At 48.4% G+C, this 17,241-nt stretch overlaps 1 protein-coding gene across 10 annotated transcripts in view; it reads left to right on the top strand.

Moving 5' to 3' along the window:
- Nucleotides 1–17,241, top strand: part of KCNAB2 (potassium voltage-gated channel subfamily A regulatory beta subunit 2) — a 118,274-nt gene that overhangs the window by 94,351 nt on the left and 6,682 nt on the right. For all 10 annotated transcript variants that reach the window (XM_008167148.4, XM_065574883.1, XM_065574882.1 and 7 more), the window contains 8 exons: nt 2,588–2,632; nt 4,627–4,671; nt 4,756–4,799; nt 5,643–5,729; nt 11,474–11,559; nt 12,748–12,868; nt 15,859–15,953; nt 16,872–16,992. In XM_008167148.4, the coding sequence (XP_008165370.1) occupies nt 2,588–2,632; nt 4,627–4,671; nt 4,756–4,799; nt 5,643–5,729; nt 11,474–11,559; nt 12,748–12,868; nt 15,859–15,953; nt 16,872–16,992 (644 nt within the window). The remainder of the gene's footprint in view (nt 1–2,587; nt 2,633–4,626; nt 4,672–4,755; nt 4,800–5,642; nt 5,730–11,473; nt 11,560–12,747; nt 12,869–15,858; nt 15,954–16,871; nt 16,993–17,241) is intronic.

Raw genomic sequence — 17,241 nt, 5'->3', positions numbered from 1 at the left:
GGAGGTATCTAGTCCAACCCCCTGCTCAAAGCAGGACCAATTCCCAGCTAAATCATCCCAGCCAGGGCTTTGTCAAGCCTGACCTTAAAAACATCTAAGGAAGGAGATCCCACCACCTCCCTAGGTAACCCATTCCAGTGCTTCACCACCCTCCTAGTGAAAAAGTTTTTCCTAATATCCAACCTAAACCTTCCCCACTGCAACTTGAGACCATTGCTCCTTGTTCTGTCATCTGCCACCACTGAGAACAGTCTAGATCCATCCTCTTTGGAACCCCCCTTCAGGTAGTTGAAAGCAGCTATCAAATCCCCTCTCATTCTTCTCTTCTGCAGACTAAATAATCCAGTTCCCTCAGACTTATGTGTGAATGGGCTGCATTAGGAAAAGACAGGAGATATGGAGAGCTGATCTTATTTTTTTTCTTATGAACTTTTCTGACAACTAGAATCTGCTGTGCTGTGCTGCTGCTAAGCCATCTCAGCCCAGTGCCTTTCTCCTCGTTAACCTTTCCACTCCTCTCCCTACATCCATTTGTGCCTGGGCTCAGGTGAAATATCGTAGTTCTTCAGGGTGGCGACACATCTGCCTGTGTGTCCCTACAGCACCTAGCACAGTCTGGCCTGATCTTATTCCTGTTACCGTCCAAGCAATAACCAGGGATACGCTGTGAGGAGCCGAGTGATGAGAATGTGGCGGGCAACAAAATGAAGGCCTGGTACAAGATACTCGTGGGTAGAAATTGCAGTCATTCCAGAAGGGTCGTGAACAGACGCTGGGCGTCACGGCCGCCTTGCCCTTTCCATGTTGCTAAGTGGGAGGTTGTGTCCTAGCTAGAAGGCAGGAAGGTCCAAGTATGGAAAACATGGAGAACCATGGTTCTGTAGCTCTTAGGGAACATCTTTTGGTGATTACGTGTACTTGGGAGCATTGATGAGAGAGTCTCAACATGTCGTGTGCTGTGTATTAAACCCTAGCGACAGTGTATTAATTGGGATTACTGAAAGTGTTCATCTGTGTTGTGGAACCTTTTATTGACTGTACGAAATGAAGGCCCTGGCAGTCTGACCTGTTCAGCGTCTCATCTTTGGTTTTAGACACTTGCACAACACAGAACAAATCCAATAAAGCATCACACACGTCTCTTTGTTTAAGTTCATGACTAAGGGTCGGTTTTTCCTGTCTCCTCCCGAAGAGAGTGACTTTCTGACTGGAAAGGATGGAGACTGCAGAATGTAGGGTCTGAGGGGTTTCACTAATAATTGCCCGTTAAAAATTAAATTGCCCAGGAACAAAATATGCCTGATCTGGCCAGGAGTGAAGGTCAGTTCAGTCGTATTGACTGTTTCTACCAGTGTGTGTCTGGGCACTCCACACAGTCCAAGCACAGATGTTCGCGTGGCTCAGTTGGTAGCGTCCTCACCTCTGCGCCACACTGGAACTTGGGCGCCTACCCAGAGCTGGCACAGCAGTGCCACATCGGAACAAGCCACACAAGTTAATCCCAGTGTGACGATCAAGGCCATGTATTTATTTCAGAATAGAAATGTTGGTGGAGCCAGTCCTGTAGCAGCATCTACAGGGGCAAAGCAACCTGCCAAAGCCAAAGAGCAACGGGCTTGAGCAAAGGCGATGGAATTGACTCCTGACGGATGGCAATGGAGAGCTGTCTCTGCGCTGGGCTGGGTCAGAGAGGCGTTACGTAGGATGGAAGAATGTCTCTCTCTTACCTGTGGCTTTGGTCTTCCTTTGGTTCCACTCCAGCACACCCCAGCCGGAGATCCCCCAGCAAACAACCTGAATATCTCTGACCTGTTTTCTCACTCTAAAGAAGAGAGGCCAGAATGGATCTTATTTGTAGGGAGTCGTCTGTGTCGTGACAGGTCTGAATAGCCAAGTCCTGCAATTATCAGCAATGAGCCACAGTATGGCTAATGGGCTGAGCTCCGGTAACCTGAACGCCTGCCACGTTTTGTCCAGCCACGCCCTCTCTTTGCCACGGATGTCAGTACAAAAGAGGCTGAGGAGATGGGTGACATCATATTCCGCCTTCACGGTCTGTGCCTGCCATGAGTCCTGTGGGAAGTAGGGTTGGGATCAGTTAGTGAAGGGACGCGGCTCTGGCAGATGGAGGTATTAAATGTAAGGTACATTGCGTTCTTGTCCCATCTCTGTTGCTAAGATGTATAACAAGCAATTACAGAGAACAGTTCTTTATGCACTGCAGGACAGTGCAAAGGAAGGAGGAAATTACATTGCCTGTGGCCAGGATATTTTTATCTTTGACCCTGACAAATGCCAAGAAAATTCCAGCTGTCACTTGATCCTGTACTGCAGTGTAAACAACATGCAGGATTCCTCCTTGTTCAGAGAGCCCGTTAATAGCCACTGGAGTGGGTGGGGCCTAGGGTAGCCTCTTTAGCCTCAAATTGTCTTGTTCTCCTTAGCTCCTTAATAACGTTTTAACTCCCGGGATTTGAAATACATGGGATCCCTCCATCGAGAGCCGATTTTCATGATTGAAATGGTTTGGACCTAATTTCTATACCAGACTGATGAACTCATCATTTGTGTTTCTCTCTCGTTGCAGGGCTGAAGTTGTGTTGGGAAATATTATTAAGAAGAAGGGTTGGAGGTAATTTTATTCTTCCTTAGGCCAAGTGCCACGTTAGAGCCACAGTGCTTCATTGTTATGCTCTGGGCAGTTTCCTTGATAACCGCTGTGTTTGATACCGAAGGAAGGAAATGAACGGTAGGTAGCCAGGTGAAGAGTCAAATAACTATACTGGGATTTGCAGGGAGTAGTGCATCTGTGAGCACCACATTTGGGACATGGAGTTTGAAATCCCCTCTCTGGTCCCTCGCAGTGATCGCTCCAGGGTTGGAGTGGGTTAGGGTAGGGGAATCTCTTACTGCTGCTGCCTGTCCTGGACTTGTTCCTGTGAATGAAGAGAGTTTCTGCCTTCTAGGTGGTTGTATCGGCATGAAATAATAACGCCATTCTTTATGGCTGGCGTTCAGTCTTCTGGTAACTCTGGGGCCCAAGGTGCATGGCAGACACAGGTCTCTTAATCTCAGTGTTTCCCCTGGTAAATCTCCATTCCTTTTCCTGATGGAGATGGCCAGGGCTCGTCAGTCCATCACAGCCTGACACCTCTCCCCTGGACTGGCTGGGTCAGAGCAGAGTGGCGTTTCTTCAGGGAGGTGTTCGTAATGATCTCAAATTGTAAAAGCCACAAGGAAGAGCAATTTCAAATACCAGCTCACTGCAGTTGGGCATGAATCATTAATCATAGCAGGATTGTCAGAAAGTCTGTAAATCCTTCCCTCCCGAATGCCACAATTATCATCCCAGTCAGTGGTTATTGGGTACATTTTTCCCACTCAATTATTTATACTTGTCATTTTGTTCCCCCGAGATTGTTTCTTTGCATTAATTACCATGTGACTGCAGCTCCCAGTAATTAAAGGTAATTGACTTATTAACAAATCCCACAAGGAGCTCTCCTGTCAGCGCTAGGAGGCGATCTTTGGCACATCATCCTCTTCTTTTTCCAGCACCCAGGTCCTGAGCAAATTGGTCCATGTCTGCTTTGAGATGCCATTGGGGTGTTGCCTGCATAGTTTTGTATGCCCTGTTTCACCACTGTCTCCGGGACCGTTCCTGGCCGCTCTCACCAGGCATTCCCCATAAAGAACAGTCTTGTGCGGTCATATTAGCAACATGGCCAACCCACTGTGGCTGGAGCCCTTTGATGATTGCAGTCACACACTGCACTTTCAGTCTTCTATGGACGTCGTCATTTCTTCGTCTGTCCAGCCTTGTCACGCCTAGGATGTGGCGCAGACGCCTCACTTCCAGAGTTGGCAGCTTTGGTTCTGGATGTTTTCGATACCCATGTCTCACAACCGTAGCGTAACATGGGCACAATGAGTGTTGTATATTGCTGGTTTTAGTGGTCATGGACACGGCTGAAAAGTCGTTATTTGCGTGCCTGAACAAAAATGTTTGGACTCTTAAATCAAACAGCCCTCTTAAGTCTGGAGTAGGCTCCGGGACCATAGCAGCTGTTTCAGTAAGTTCACAGTAGTTGGAGCTGATAGCAGTTTCTCCTAGTAGTCGCCATGCTATAGTCTGCTGGATGGCCCTGAAGCAAAGTGACTTTGGGCTACAGGGCCAGACCCAAAGCTGGGACTTTCCCAGGTGCCTCAGTGATTTTCAGACACCGATCACACTCTTGACAATCTCACTCAAAGACTTATCTCTAGGACCCTCCTCACCTTGGATGATCCTGGGGTTAACACCCCTGATCTGTGCCAGTGAAGGCTTCTGATCAAACAGCCGAGCAGATCACTAACCTTACTTACCCCGGGGTAAATCAGCAGTAACTCCACGCTGAAGTTAATAGAATTATCCTGGTTGTGCCCCCGCAGTGCTTGGTGCTAAATCACTTGCCTCTCGCAGACCAATGAGTTGGGAAATACCGTGGGTATTTGCATAACTGGAAGCTGCGGGCAAGCCTCACCTTGGGGTGGTAAGTGTTGGGATGGGCACCCAGACGAGCACAGAGGGCGGAAGGGAACCTTGGCTTGGTACATTTTATGTAGTGACTCTGTTTCTCTTCGCAGGCGCTCTAGCCTGGTCATCACAACCAAAATCTTCTGGGGAGGAAAGTAAGTAATACTGGCTAATTTCACCACTGCCGTAATTGTCCTAGTTGTACTGGACACTGCTAACCTGGGCCTGTTGTTTTTCAGAGCAGAGACTGAGAGGGGACTCTCCAGAAAACACATCATAGAAGGTGAGCGAGAGCACATCTGCTTTAATGCCGTACATGATCCTGACCCTTCAAGGCACTTGAGCATGTGCTTAACTTTATGCACATGAGTATCCCCATTTAACTGAATGGAACTACTCACATGCTTAACCATGTGCTTTGCTGGATCGGGGCCGATCTGCTGCTCCTGTATATTATAGTGGGAGAGTCTGCGGGAACTGGGACCTGGGGCGTTCCCATTCAGGAGAAGGAACCAACGCTCTTGGACAGGGCTCCAGCTGAGCCCATCCTTGGTCTGCTTCAGCGGCTGCTTTGCCGTGTCCCAGCGGCTGTCACACACCTGCCCAGGAAGCTGTGGGTGCGCTGTCCTGCCGAGATGGTGTTAATGGCACTGCAGAGTGCCTTGCAGACACCAACCTCCTGGCTTGGCAGAAGGAGTAGGGTGGGGGAGAGGCACGTGCTGGTGGTTATTGTTAATAATGAGCTGAATATTTCCCTGAGAGTCATTATAAGTGTCCTTCAAATTGCCTGGCCACTGGCCCCCGTTGGGCAGCGGTTGGATACGTTTTAGCGTCACCAGTGCTGCAGCTCTCCCCGAGATGGTTTTCATCCAGCCCTTGTGAAAGCTGGGGCTCTCCACAGAGCCTGGGGCACAGCACAGCCCTCTAGCGCAGATGTGGGTCGCGGTGCTCTTAACCCTCTGGGACAGCCTCAGCAAAGCTGTGATTGCCAGGCCTCGGCACCATCTCCAGAGCGTTAGTGCAGCTCTTCCGAGCCTGTGTTTGCAAAGTGCTCGGCGGTAACGAAGCAGGGTGCTCAGAGGGGAAATGTGCTTGATGCCTTTTGTCCTTGTTTGCTCATCACCAGGTCTGAAGGCTTCCTTAGAACGGCTGCAGTTAGAGTACGTGGATGTCGTGTTTGCTAACAGACCAGATCCCAACACACCCATGGAAGGTAGGTTCTACTGCCAGCTTCTCCCTATCAGCCTGTTTCTGTTCCGGGTACTGGTCAGCAGGCAGCTGAGATTGATGGATTAGCCGCGGTCTCGCCATTTGCGTCCGGAAGTAGGGAGTGACTTCTAAAGAGTATAGCACTGGGGAGTAGGAGCGCTAGCCGTGGGCCGCCAAATCATTTTCAGAATAGCCTCTTTCTCTCCCCCAGCAAAGTGTAATAGAGAGGCACCAGTCAAAGGACTTCTCAGGGGACGGTCCCCTTGCTTGGTGTCATGGGGAAACCCTTATGCTTAGGTGTCCCAGGCCTGAATGAGATGCTGTCCTTGTCCCTTTGGGGTTTGTGCTGCAGGCTGAACTGGGACTCTTGGAAGTACATGCTTCTCTCTGCGTTATCTCCCTTTTCGTTCCGTGTTTGCCAAGCACGACAGAGCCCAGGTCCATGACTGGTGCTCCTAGGTTCTAGGATAATACAATTCAGCAATACGGTTACGATCATTATAATAATTTTCTCAAGCTGCTTTGCTAGCAGTTTGTACCTCTGCAACAGATCTAACTTTTCTCATTTCATGGCCTGTCCCATTTCTGGATTACATACTCACCCATTCCTTGTTAGTTTAACATCTTATTAGTCAAATCAGGTCTGAATTTTTCATTGCATTTTATTTTTTGATGTTTTGATCATGATTTTGGTGACGGGTTTTTAGTTGCAGTGTGTTTTCCATTATGTAGCAATTGTTTCATGTGTTAATACGTTCAGCATATGTAAACAAACCAACCAAAAATCTTTTGCAACCTCAATCCCTCTCCATCCCCATGTGACGGGGCCTTCTCGGGATGCGCTCTGCTTCTGGAACAGACTGTGTTAATGGTGCTTTGATAGGGGGCTATTCTTCCTCCAGACCCTTTTGTCATGCCGTTCGTTGTAATATGCCAGCAGTTGTAAACTCTGGTCTCTTTAAATCTTTCTTTTATCACCAGGGGACCCATTTAGTTCTTCCAAGTCAAGAACATTCATCATAGAAGGTACATCGTACCCGCAGTCCGAATATTGACTTCTGTGTCCAAACAGCATTTTATGGGACAGACTCTGTATTTTTATTTACACGACTTCCTTTTCCCCGTGGCAAACTTCTCCATAAAATGCACAAAGGAAAACAAACAAAAAACCCCCCTTGCCTTTGAGAACATCTTGCAAGTAAAAAGAAAAAAGCAATATAGTGATTAGTTCTTCTCTTCCCTCGATTCATGTCACTTCATTCTTTTGTTCCTTTCCTTTGTTCAGTGCATGACATGCCATTTTCTGCTATGCTTGTCTGTATGACAGGAGGTCCCCTCAGTTTGAAATTCTGCATTAAAGCCTAATTTGTTAGTTCATTAAAATAACATGGTACCTGTTCCTAACATGCTTGTGATCTTGGGGGAGAGCAGTTCAGGGATCAGGGTGAACAAATCAGTAGTCCAGGGGAGAACAAGCAGGTTGTGGTGTTCCTCACCTAGAAGTCTTAAAGTCCACAAGACTGTCCACTTATCAGCACTCAACCCACACCACGGCCTTTGAAGTTTACATTAGCATCAGAAAATACAGTTGTCTGGTAAGTTGAATGAATTGGCTACCAAAGTTGTTAGTCTAGTCAGTTACTGAAATATATTATGCTGATTTCTTCACCCCTTTTAATGTGCCTGGTCTTGCATAAGGAATGTGGTTGGATTTTTTTTTTTTTTAATGAGTATGTACGAGGGTTGGGCAAAATTCTGTGTAACTGCGCTCCCTGTGGTGGCAAATTTTGACTACATTAAAGTAACGGGGCAGAGTTTTCAGCCCTGTTCAGAGTCAGATTCCCACGGGGAGCTGCTACCACTGGGGTGCATCCCTTTACCAGCACTAGGTTGGGACCAAAAGGCTAATAATTGGCTGGTTATATATCTAGCCAGTCTAACTTTTTACAGCCCCAGCTATGAATATGTACAGTAGGTACAAAGCATTCTGTCTTCTTACTCCTGTTCATTATTGAACTGAACGCCTGGTGCAGTTCACTTGCGGTACATTTTTAATATGGTTATTCAAGCATTAGTGTCTGGAACTTGGGAAAATAAGGCTCCAGTCTCCGTGCCAATGGGATTTTTTAAATTAAAGGGGCAACTGGAATACAGCTAATGACCAAATGTGACACCAGCTGTATGCAACCTGCTGAGCCGATTCCAGTGACGTAAGAAATGCCCATTTTGCCCAGCTCTGACAGTCATTGCTCTCGCTGCTTGTGATGGGCTGGTCTTCCTCCTTGTCATGCTTTGTGATCTTGTGCAAGATGTACTACCGACCTGCCAGATTTTATTTCTACGGAAAACTGTCGTTTGCACAAGCCCAGCGCTTAGCTAAACTGTCACACTCTGTCAGTGCATGTGATGGCCATGTGAAGCCTGGTGTGACTTTTTCTCTTTGCTTCTTTCCTTGGCATGAGTTTATGCCTTGGCTTCAAACTCAGCCTGCATGGTTCAGACTTGGCTGGAGAGCCTGGACAGGGACTCCTGACAGTGTTTCTAAAAAAAGAAAAGAAAAGGCAGCGACAGAACGGGACAGCAGCAGTTTGACTGACACCTAGAAGTTAAGCAATAAATTCCCATGTTAACTGGCAGATTGAGTCTCAGACTCTCTGGCACCTCTTTCCTTGGTTTAATGTAAGCTCAGAGAAACAAAATTAGGGGGATGGCAGTTTTTGCTAATGCAGTACCACGAATGTGCAGGGCGGCTTAGACTGGGGCAGAGACCTCATCTTCTATTTGCCTACATTCAGACAAGAGACCAAGGGGAAGGTTGTGGAGAAAGGAGACCAAGGGTTGTTATTTGCATTTGTTACTCTGCTGGCTGTGTGTGTGTGTGTGTGTGTGTGTTGTGTGTGTTGTGTGTGTTGTGTGTTTGTGTGTGTGCGCGCGCGTGCTGCAGAGACTGGGTGAAATCCTGGCCCCATCAAAGTTAATGGCAAAACTCCCCTTGACTTCAGTAAGGTCAAGTGTTCATCCCGTGTCTTGGCGTAGGAGGGTTCCTCTGCGCTTGCCCCGATGGAGACTCCAGCTACGTGGACTGGGCGGCAGGAGCAGGGTTTGCCCCAGACCGCTGACCTGCCTAGCACACTCCTGCCAGATCAAGGCGTTTACATGGCCTTTCCAGGAATTGTTTGCTTTTGGTTGCTAATCTGAGTCTCCCTTCATGAAAGTCCAAGCTATAGAGCTCTTGACATTTGGACTTTCCTCATCCTCCTGCTTCTGTATGCTCAGAATTTCCTAACGATCCCTTCCTCGGAGCTGAAACCTTCCACGTTGGGTCTCAGCCCAGAAATGAGGTTTTTGGAGACTGAAAAATATTCTCTCTGATTTCACTATTTTAAACCTGTTAAGCGGCACTTCCTAAAGCAGCTGTGAGGAAACGAGAGAGACATTTAGAGCAGCACAGGGCTGACTCTGCGGTAACGGCTAGTTGGGTGTTACCATGAACAGAGAACTCGCTGCCGAGCACTCTTGGGCAGCAGCTACTAACATAGCTTAACGAAGCCACCACCTAACGAAGCTCCGCCCCCTTTGTGACTTTGCAAATGTAATTAGCATCTTTGGAAGGATTGTGTCTTGTGGTCCAAGGAGAAGTTTGCAATCTGCAGGCTGCAGCCCATGGGGGTTGTGGAGACCAGGCCAGGGAACTGCATGTTCCAACTCTCTGCTGCTTTCTCAAGCCTGTTTTTACACTATCCGATGCTGAGGGTCAGTGTCAGCAACGGGGCGGTTGAACTGTGCTGAACAGTGCGACTCCAAGTCTAATAAAGGACAAAGCATCTTCGCACCAGTTCAGAAACTGCCGGTTGAGTTTTCGGTTGTCCCAGCTGGAGACACCAGTGCTGATTATCCCAGGAGCTGAATATGGGCAGCTGCCGGCGCTCTGTGCCTCTGAAAATCGGGCCCTAACTGCCTCAAAGCACCCGAAATCAGCAGCAGTTGAGGAGCCTCAGGTTTCACAGTCTTGGTCTCTTTTTTTTTTTTTAGGTTCCAGCATGTTTAGCGTTGCACTTAGACAAACACATAGCATTGTCTGCTTCCCACCTTCCACCAGACAGAAGACTGGGATACATACACACTTGTCTTTTGTCTGAGTGAGTGTGTGTGCGTGTGTATAATCACATTGAATTAGATATTATTATCGGGTTTATTTTTTCAGGCCGTCAATGGATTGTTTTTAGAAACACTTGTTTGCAATCTTTCCTTTATACCGCAACATTTGCAACCAACCTTGCAAGCAATGTATTCTTATAGCTGCCTTTTCTAGACATCCCCGGCTGGATCCACTACATACATTCAGCACTTTGGAAAAGACAGGGACGGCCGACCAACCATCACAGTGGCAACCCTCAAAAAAGAAAAATCTGAACCTTAGCTGTTTTTAGATGCAATATTAACCATGAGGCCAAACTAACTTAATGGGTTCCTACAATCAGCTGCAATATTTGCTTTGCATAAGTCTTTTTAAAGACAGAATTTGCCCTCTAGGTTTTTCATAGCTAATGGATGTTTTCTAATGATGAATTTTTCTTAGCGCTAGTAATCTCTGAAGTTCACAGCAGCTAAGCTATAAGGGCAAAGCTGGAGATGAGGGTGTTTTAACCATCCTTAACATCCAGCAGTCCCAGCTCGTCCTGTATTCCTCAGTCTCTGAAATCTGATTCCAGCTGCTCGGGGGTAGCGTTTGAGCTCGTCTGTCACTGCACAGGGACTTCTGAACGGACCTGGGAGTTGGGTTCATAACTCTCAGTTCAGCAGAGCAATGATTCCCAGAAGCAAAATTGGAAGGTGCTGGGAATTGCACAAACATTGGGCTGTTTCCAGACCCCTCTTCCAAACTATCCCCCTCCCACCCCCACACACAAGGAGTCTAGCCCTGCTCCACAAAGAAATTGGTCTCCCAGAAATGTTCCTACTGTTTTTGTTGTGGTTTTCTTAATGTCTCCCCTCCTGTGACAGCTCTTCCATCCTGGTGGATTTGATCTGGTTTTCCTCTGTTTAGATGGAAAACCCATTCTTCAGGTCTGTTTTTTGTAGGACCTTGAAGATGCTATTTTTTTCCCCACACATGGGTGCAATATATCCTGTGGCTCCTGTCCATCCCCATCTCACAGGAGAGTGTGAACATCCGTGAAGTTGGACATTGTTTTCCACCACTCTGTGTACTGCATTTCACCTGTTTGATTGTGACCTCATTACGTTTCGCTGGTCCATTGCAAATGGTTATTTTCCTCTAGGCTAATTCTATCATTCTCCAAAAAGCAACTAACTAAACAAAGCTCAATTCTTATGGCATCATAATTTACTTTCCTCTGTTTCTTCACACCCTCATTTCAGCACAAGCACCCATAAAAAAGGTCACTTTCCAACCCCATCTCTGGCGGTTGTTGGTTTGTTTGTTTATTTTTGCATTTGATTATTCTTTAGAGATTTGGACAAGTAATAAATATGGGGAAATGATTTCATGAGCAGTCTCTCTTGGGGGGTTGCTTTTTGGTTTTTGTTCGTTGGTTTTGTTTTTTAATTTCCTTGTAAAACTCCTGTCTCCAAGTTTGAAGTCTGGAAGTACACTGCTTGCAAGATGTCTGTGCAGTCAAAGCCCCCCTTTCCTTTTGGTGTCATAGCCTTTATTTACTGAATAGCCCCAGCCCTGCATGCCAGGCTGACATGTCTCCCTCCTTGCCTTCCCTTCCTTTTTAACAGAGACGGTGAGAGCAATGACCCATGTTATCAACCAGGGAATGGCCATGTACTGGGGAACGTCGCGCTGGAGCTCCATGGAGATCATGGTACTGTGTGTGTCTGTGTCTGTGTATGTTGGGCGCACGCATGCCCGTGCGTTCCCATTGCTGAAATGCAAGCGCCAGAAGACATGCCATAAATAAATGATCTGTGCACTGCTGATGCTGAGCAGAGGCCGAGCAGACTGCAGTCGCCAGCGCAAAGTGCCTCTCTATGGCGTTTTGGGGGGGAAGTGCTGTGTTGATGGTGATTTAATTAGACAGGAGCTGTCAGGAGCCGACTGCTTGCAGATGTATTTTAGCCGTAATTATTTTTAGATCTGATAGGACGACTCATCGGAGTGTGTCAGGCTTGTGCCGTAGGGGGAAAGGGTTCCCTGGCCGGGAAAGGAGGTAAACTCAGAGGCACCACAGTAACAGCTTCTGCAGGTGCAGTTGTTGGGGTCAGCGAGGAGGACACCTGAGCAGGGTATCCCTGTCGTTGCTGTCACAGGAGTCCCCAGTTTCCCACACACACACACTGGTTTGAGCCGCTCCAGTGAGAGATGTCCCCCTCTGGCACTTCCCTGCTCCGTGTGGTCTGCTGGCTCAATCTGCTCCAACTTTTGGGTGAATTAACATGATTTCTAGCTAAATCCTTTGACTTGAGATTCTCTAGCCAGTTGCCTTTGCCTCTCAATGTGACCGTCTCCCTGGTAACATACAGTTAGAGACATGGGAGCTGACACAAAGTTCTGTCTCCAAGGCAGCATCTCAGTAGCCCTGGGGGCCAATCTGGGCCTTTTCGAGCCCCTTCCAGCTGAATGTTGACAGGTCGTGTGGTGGCTACGCTGGCATTAAAGCACGTGTCAGCACACGCCCAGCAGCAGAGCGCCGGAACGCTCCACACATATAGACCTCTCAGGCTCAGTGTGGGCACCACATTTGGAGTCAGAGACCCCAGAGCCTGGCTCGTGCCCTTTAAAGTCAAAGGCAAAGTCCCCAATGGGCGAATCTCCCATAGGACTGGGCCCCCCAGTCCCTGCTTGTTTGGCAAGGCCCTGGGTCCCCGTCAGCCACAGGAACAAATTAGTTCTGTTTCTGCAATGGCCACTCTCTCCATGTCCCTGGGTTTTACACCCTTTCACCAGCCAGGCGGGGTCGCCGGAAGTCCCAGCCCCAGTGCCGTGGGGACGACCTGGAGGACTCGCCCGGCTGGGGGATGATGCTGATTTGCATTTATCTTTGTGCTTGCAGGAAGCTTACTCAGTGGCACGGCAGTTTAACCTAATCCCGCCGATTTGTGAGCAAGCCGAGTACCACATGTTCCAGAGGGAGAAGGTGGAGGTGCAACTCCCTGAGCTCTTTCACAAGATCGGTACAAATCCTTCCCCCCCGCCCCCCGAGTCTTACGCGTTCTCCGAGGCTGGCTGGGGGCACAGCTGGGTGCTCCCAGGGAAGGGGGCAGGAGTCGAGAGGCTCGGTCCTGTGATAAAGGGTCTGTGGATATTCAGCTCAGCTGCCTGGAATGCCCAACCCCCGGCTTTTGTGTCTAGAATTGCCTTTCCCAATGGAACAGTAATCCGGCAACAGGCCCCTGCTTTCCATTGAGGAGGGTTGGGGTTGGCCCAGGGGCATTGCGCACATGGGCCAAGTATAAAAATTGCAATCTAGAGAGAAGCCCAAGCCCACGGCTCCAATCCAGGCCTGGGTCTGAACTTCACATGGGTTGGGCGTGTGCTTTACTCAGCCGTCGTGTTTTCCACCACACTTACTCCCCTTCTCCAACACACAGGTGTCTCTGAAGATTAGTAAGTCCTTCTCTGGTTCGTGTTCGCTTCCTCCTAGGGTCTGTAGAGAGGCGAGAATTAGGGATGAACAAATAGGTGATTTTTTTTTTTTTTAGTTTGGTGGCTGAACCAAAAACATCCAGAAAAAAATCAAAGCTAAACCCTGATTGTTTTTTTTTAATAATTTTTTTTCATGTCTAAACGAAAAACTGAAAAGATTTCATTGGGGTTAAACAAACGCTTTTTTCTAAACAAAATGTTGAAACGGTTTGTGTTGGAAATGTTGAAACAATCAGTTTTGACCCAATAAAAAGGGAGGACAAAAATTCTGGAAAAAAGTCAGAACAATTTGCTGAATTCGCCCCAACTTCGCAAATGCTTTTGTTGCCTCAAAACTGCCTCTTTTTGGCAAATTAAAAAAACGCTGCCCAGCTGTAGTCAGAGTGCTGCATCAGGGGCCTGCGGCTGTTTCCCTGACAGCAGACTGGGGTGTCCCGGCCCAGCACTCGGCTCCGGGGAGCATTCTTTCGAGTCCCCACTGCTGACCGTGTCCCTTCAGCACGTACAACATGCCACGTCCGCACGACCTGGGGCGCTGTGGGGGGTGTTGCTGTTTAAAACGTACAAAAATAGTTTTTAAAAAACGGAATAAATGTGCTAATATATGGGGGAAATAGTCACAATTTTAGGGAAAATAAATCTCAGCAGCGGTGTCAGACCTGTTTGTCACCCCGAAGCCGTGCTTGTCCCACCCTCTGCCACAGCAAAGGGGGATCACGCTGCGGGATCTAGCCCCATCTGAATATCAAAGCTCTGGCCAGGCCTAGCTGCTGCTGAGTTGGTGACATGGCCCTTTAGCTGGGGTCTCCTCCACGCTGCTAGCCCAGTGTGTGAGCATCATGCCGAGACGGAGCCACTGGCTTTGGTAATTGTTTAACTTCTGAGTGCCCTGGAGTGGCTATTGCACACCCTAACCTGGCATTATTTGGGCCATGCCAAGTCGCTCGGTGTCTCTGCTCTGGCTGAAATCCTCTTACAGGATTAGGTGTTTATCTCGTAATCCGAAAAAGCAGCCTGGAATTAGGAAAGAAATTCTAAGGGCTGAGGCCCAGAGCCCAAACTCCTGATGCACCCGGACAAACCTCGTGTGTGTGCAAGACACACACACACACTCTCTCTCTCTCTCTCTCTCTACCTCTACCTCTACCTCTACCTCTCTACCTCTGAAGAGTATAAAACAGCCAGAGAGCACAGGAGAGAGGAGGCATCTTCCTCTTGAGAGAAGAGTTGTCAAGTCTGTAAATGACTTAACTTTGACTTTTGAGTTTCACTCTTCGCTTTACTTGGAGGTTTCCGAGCTGCCTTGGCCAAGCCTGTGCTGTGCATCGCTGGCATACGGCCCGTTTGTAAAGTAGACGAGGTTTGGTCTGTCTAGCCCTTTACACAAAGATGGGCTTCCAGGGTACAGACAAATGTGTCTCCTGTTCAAACTGCTTCACTAAACAAAGGAGATCGTAGTTACTGTATCCATGGAAACATCTGTGTTGTTTTAGCAGGGAGGGGCTTTAATAACATAAAAATCGAATCCTTCCCGGCCTATCAATATTATGTCAGTAAATGTTGATTTCATCGCGCACGCACAAACTGTGATTTCCATCAATAACAGTCCAAATGTACAGCTGGGGAAAGTGCTGCCTGAGAACCTGTTAGTCTGATCGAAGGACCGTTCCTCGGTACGTTTTGGCATGCGCTGTCGGCAGTTTGTGTGTTAAGAATTCTATAACTTGGTGTTTTGAATCTCAATGGCTACTGGCTGGTGCCCCCCCTAATTTCCCACCACATTTCAAAGGAATGGATATGATTGATTAAAAATCTAAAAAAAAGGCGTAACAAATAAACATCAGTCACCTGAGCAGTGACGCTAACGATCTGTTTAGTCGATTTTTTTGGAAAATGGCTCCAGATTTAAAGTTGATCACAGGCTGGAGCGTTCTGCTGGCTCCGGGCCCACGTGTTCAACACCTGGCAAGGCCGAGCACACAGTAAAACGCTCTCAAAGCTATTCGCCATGTTCGATAGTGCACAGATAGTCAACAGCTCTTCTTCTGCGCCTCTAAATAACGATGTTAGCCCAGAAATCCTGCCTAGGATTCGACTCTAAAACATTTCCCCAACCTCTTTTTAAAAGAGAATCTCTCCCACCTGTCGAAGTATTTCATCTCTAGCAGGGGCCCCTCCTTTCTTTCCTCCCACGCCGCGTCCTGCTTCCAAATCACATCCTCCCAACAGCACCGATAGCCGCACCCCTGTTTTTCTCTTCCCTGTGTTCTGAGCTTGCTCACTTTTAGGGGCAGGATTTTGGAGCAGGGCTCACAGCTGGCAGCTGCCCCCAGACCAACATGGCACAAAGGAAAATGTCTACTTCTCTACCAAGAGATGCTAAAAATAGGAACAAAACTGGCAGATAGCAGTATGCGCACTTGATTCCTCTCTGCCCCTCCCCCCCCCCCCCCCCCCCCCCCCCCGGCTGTCAGCACGAACCTGCAGTGCCCTCAGTAAGTATTCTCTCTCTTCTCAGGGGTTGGCGCCATGACCTGGTCCCCGCTGGCCTGTGGAATTGTTTCTGGAAAATATGATGGTGGAATCCCCCCTTACTCTAGAGCATCGCTGAAGGTGAGGAAGAGGCTGCAGCATGATTTATGGGTTGGTGCTGAAGTGCGAGAGATACTGGGTGGGTGGAACGGTGTCTCTTTATCACCCCTTGCATCTGAGGTTTTATCTTGCAGCCAGTATGGGTTTTTTTTCCTCTTGCCTCCGAATGCATAGTCTCCTTGGTTGAGGCTAGTTTGGTTTCAGGATCATATGAGGGCCGCTGAGAGTGTTGATTCTGGTGAGCTGCACTACCCCACGTTGAAGGACAGGCACTGTAGGCAAAACACATTATTTCCCCCCTTGTATATTTTTTGTTTCCTATTTCAATGAATTCTGCACCTGCATTAAGTAATATAGTGTCGGAGGGGATCTACCTTTAATTAGCCGCCTGCTGCAAGGGTGTGTTTAATTTTGCTGCCGTGTCACAACTGGGAGACCTCACACATTCTGGTTCTTGTGCTAAGCATTCCTGTATGAGGGTCACCCCGTTACCGAGATCTCTGTGCTAGAGCTCTGCTTCACTTCATGTTCCTTGTGCATAAGCCACGGGTTTGGGGGGCTGTTCAGAATCCTTGATATCTTTGTATTATAGCCCCAAAGATTTATGGGAAGTCCCTTGACCGTATGCCGGAGCGATAAAACACACACAGAATAAACCCCATTTCCATTTGGATTGTTCCCTCCGTGTCGCCAACTCCAAACGTGTCTGCGACACTAAGTTCAAGTGGCAGAACCCCCCACGCTGGCCTCTGGGCCAACTCCCTTGACTCCCAGAAGCACCTTTCCATTGCTTTCAGTAGGAGCTGGCCTGGGTCCCAAGCGAGTGCCGGCGTCAGTCTGCGTCCCCAGCCAGTGATGCACCCTCTCTAGAAGCAGGCTGGGGAGGAGGCAGATGCTAAGGACTCTTTCCCCTCTCCATCAATGTGCCTCTTTTCAAAGGGATACCAGTGGCTAAAAGACAAGATCCTGAGCGAAGAGGGAAGGAGACAGCAAGCAAAGCTGAAGGAGCTGCAAGCCATTGCCGAGCGCCTGGGATGCACCCTGCCACAGCTCGCCATTGGTAAGCGGACTGCGAGACACACAGAGCGAGAGAGAGCGTCCCCCTGTCCTTTGTCGCTAGAATGCAGCAGCGGGGCACTGGATAAGAATAGCATCATTCCCTGGCATTGATACCGAATTCCAGACCGTCCGACCCAGCTCCTTGCCTCTCTTGTGCCTGCTCGAATGAAAAGCTGCTCTGAGGAGACAGGAATTTCGCTTCCTCTCTTCAATACCCACCATCGCCCTGAGACAGTCATTGCCTGAGGCA

This window comes from Chrysemys picta, chromosome 21, assembly GCF_011386835.1.
Source record: "Chrysemys picta bellii isolate R12L10 chromosome 21, ASM1138683v2, whole genome shotgun sequence".
Lineage (NCBI taxonomy): Eukaryota > Metazoa > Chordata > Testudines > Emydidae > Chrysemys > Chrysemys picta.
This window is presented reverse-complemented; position numbering and strand designations above follow the sequence as displayed.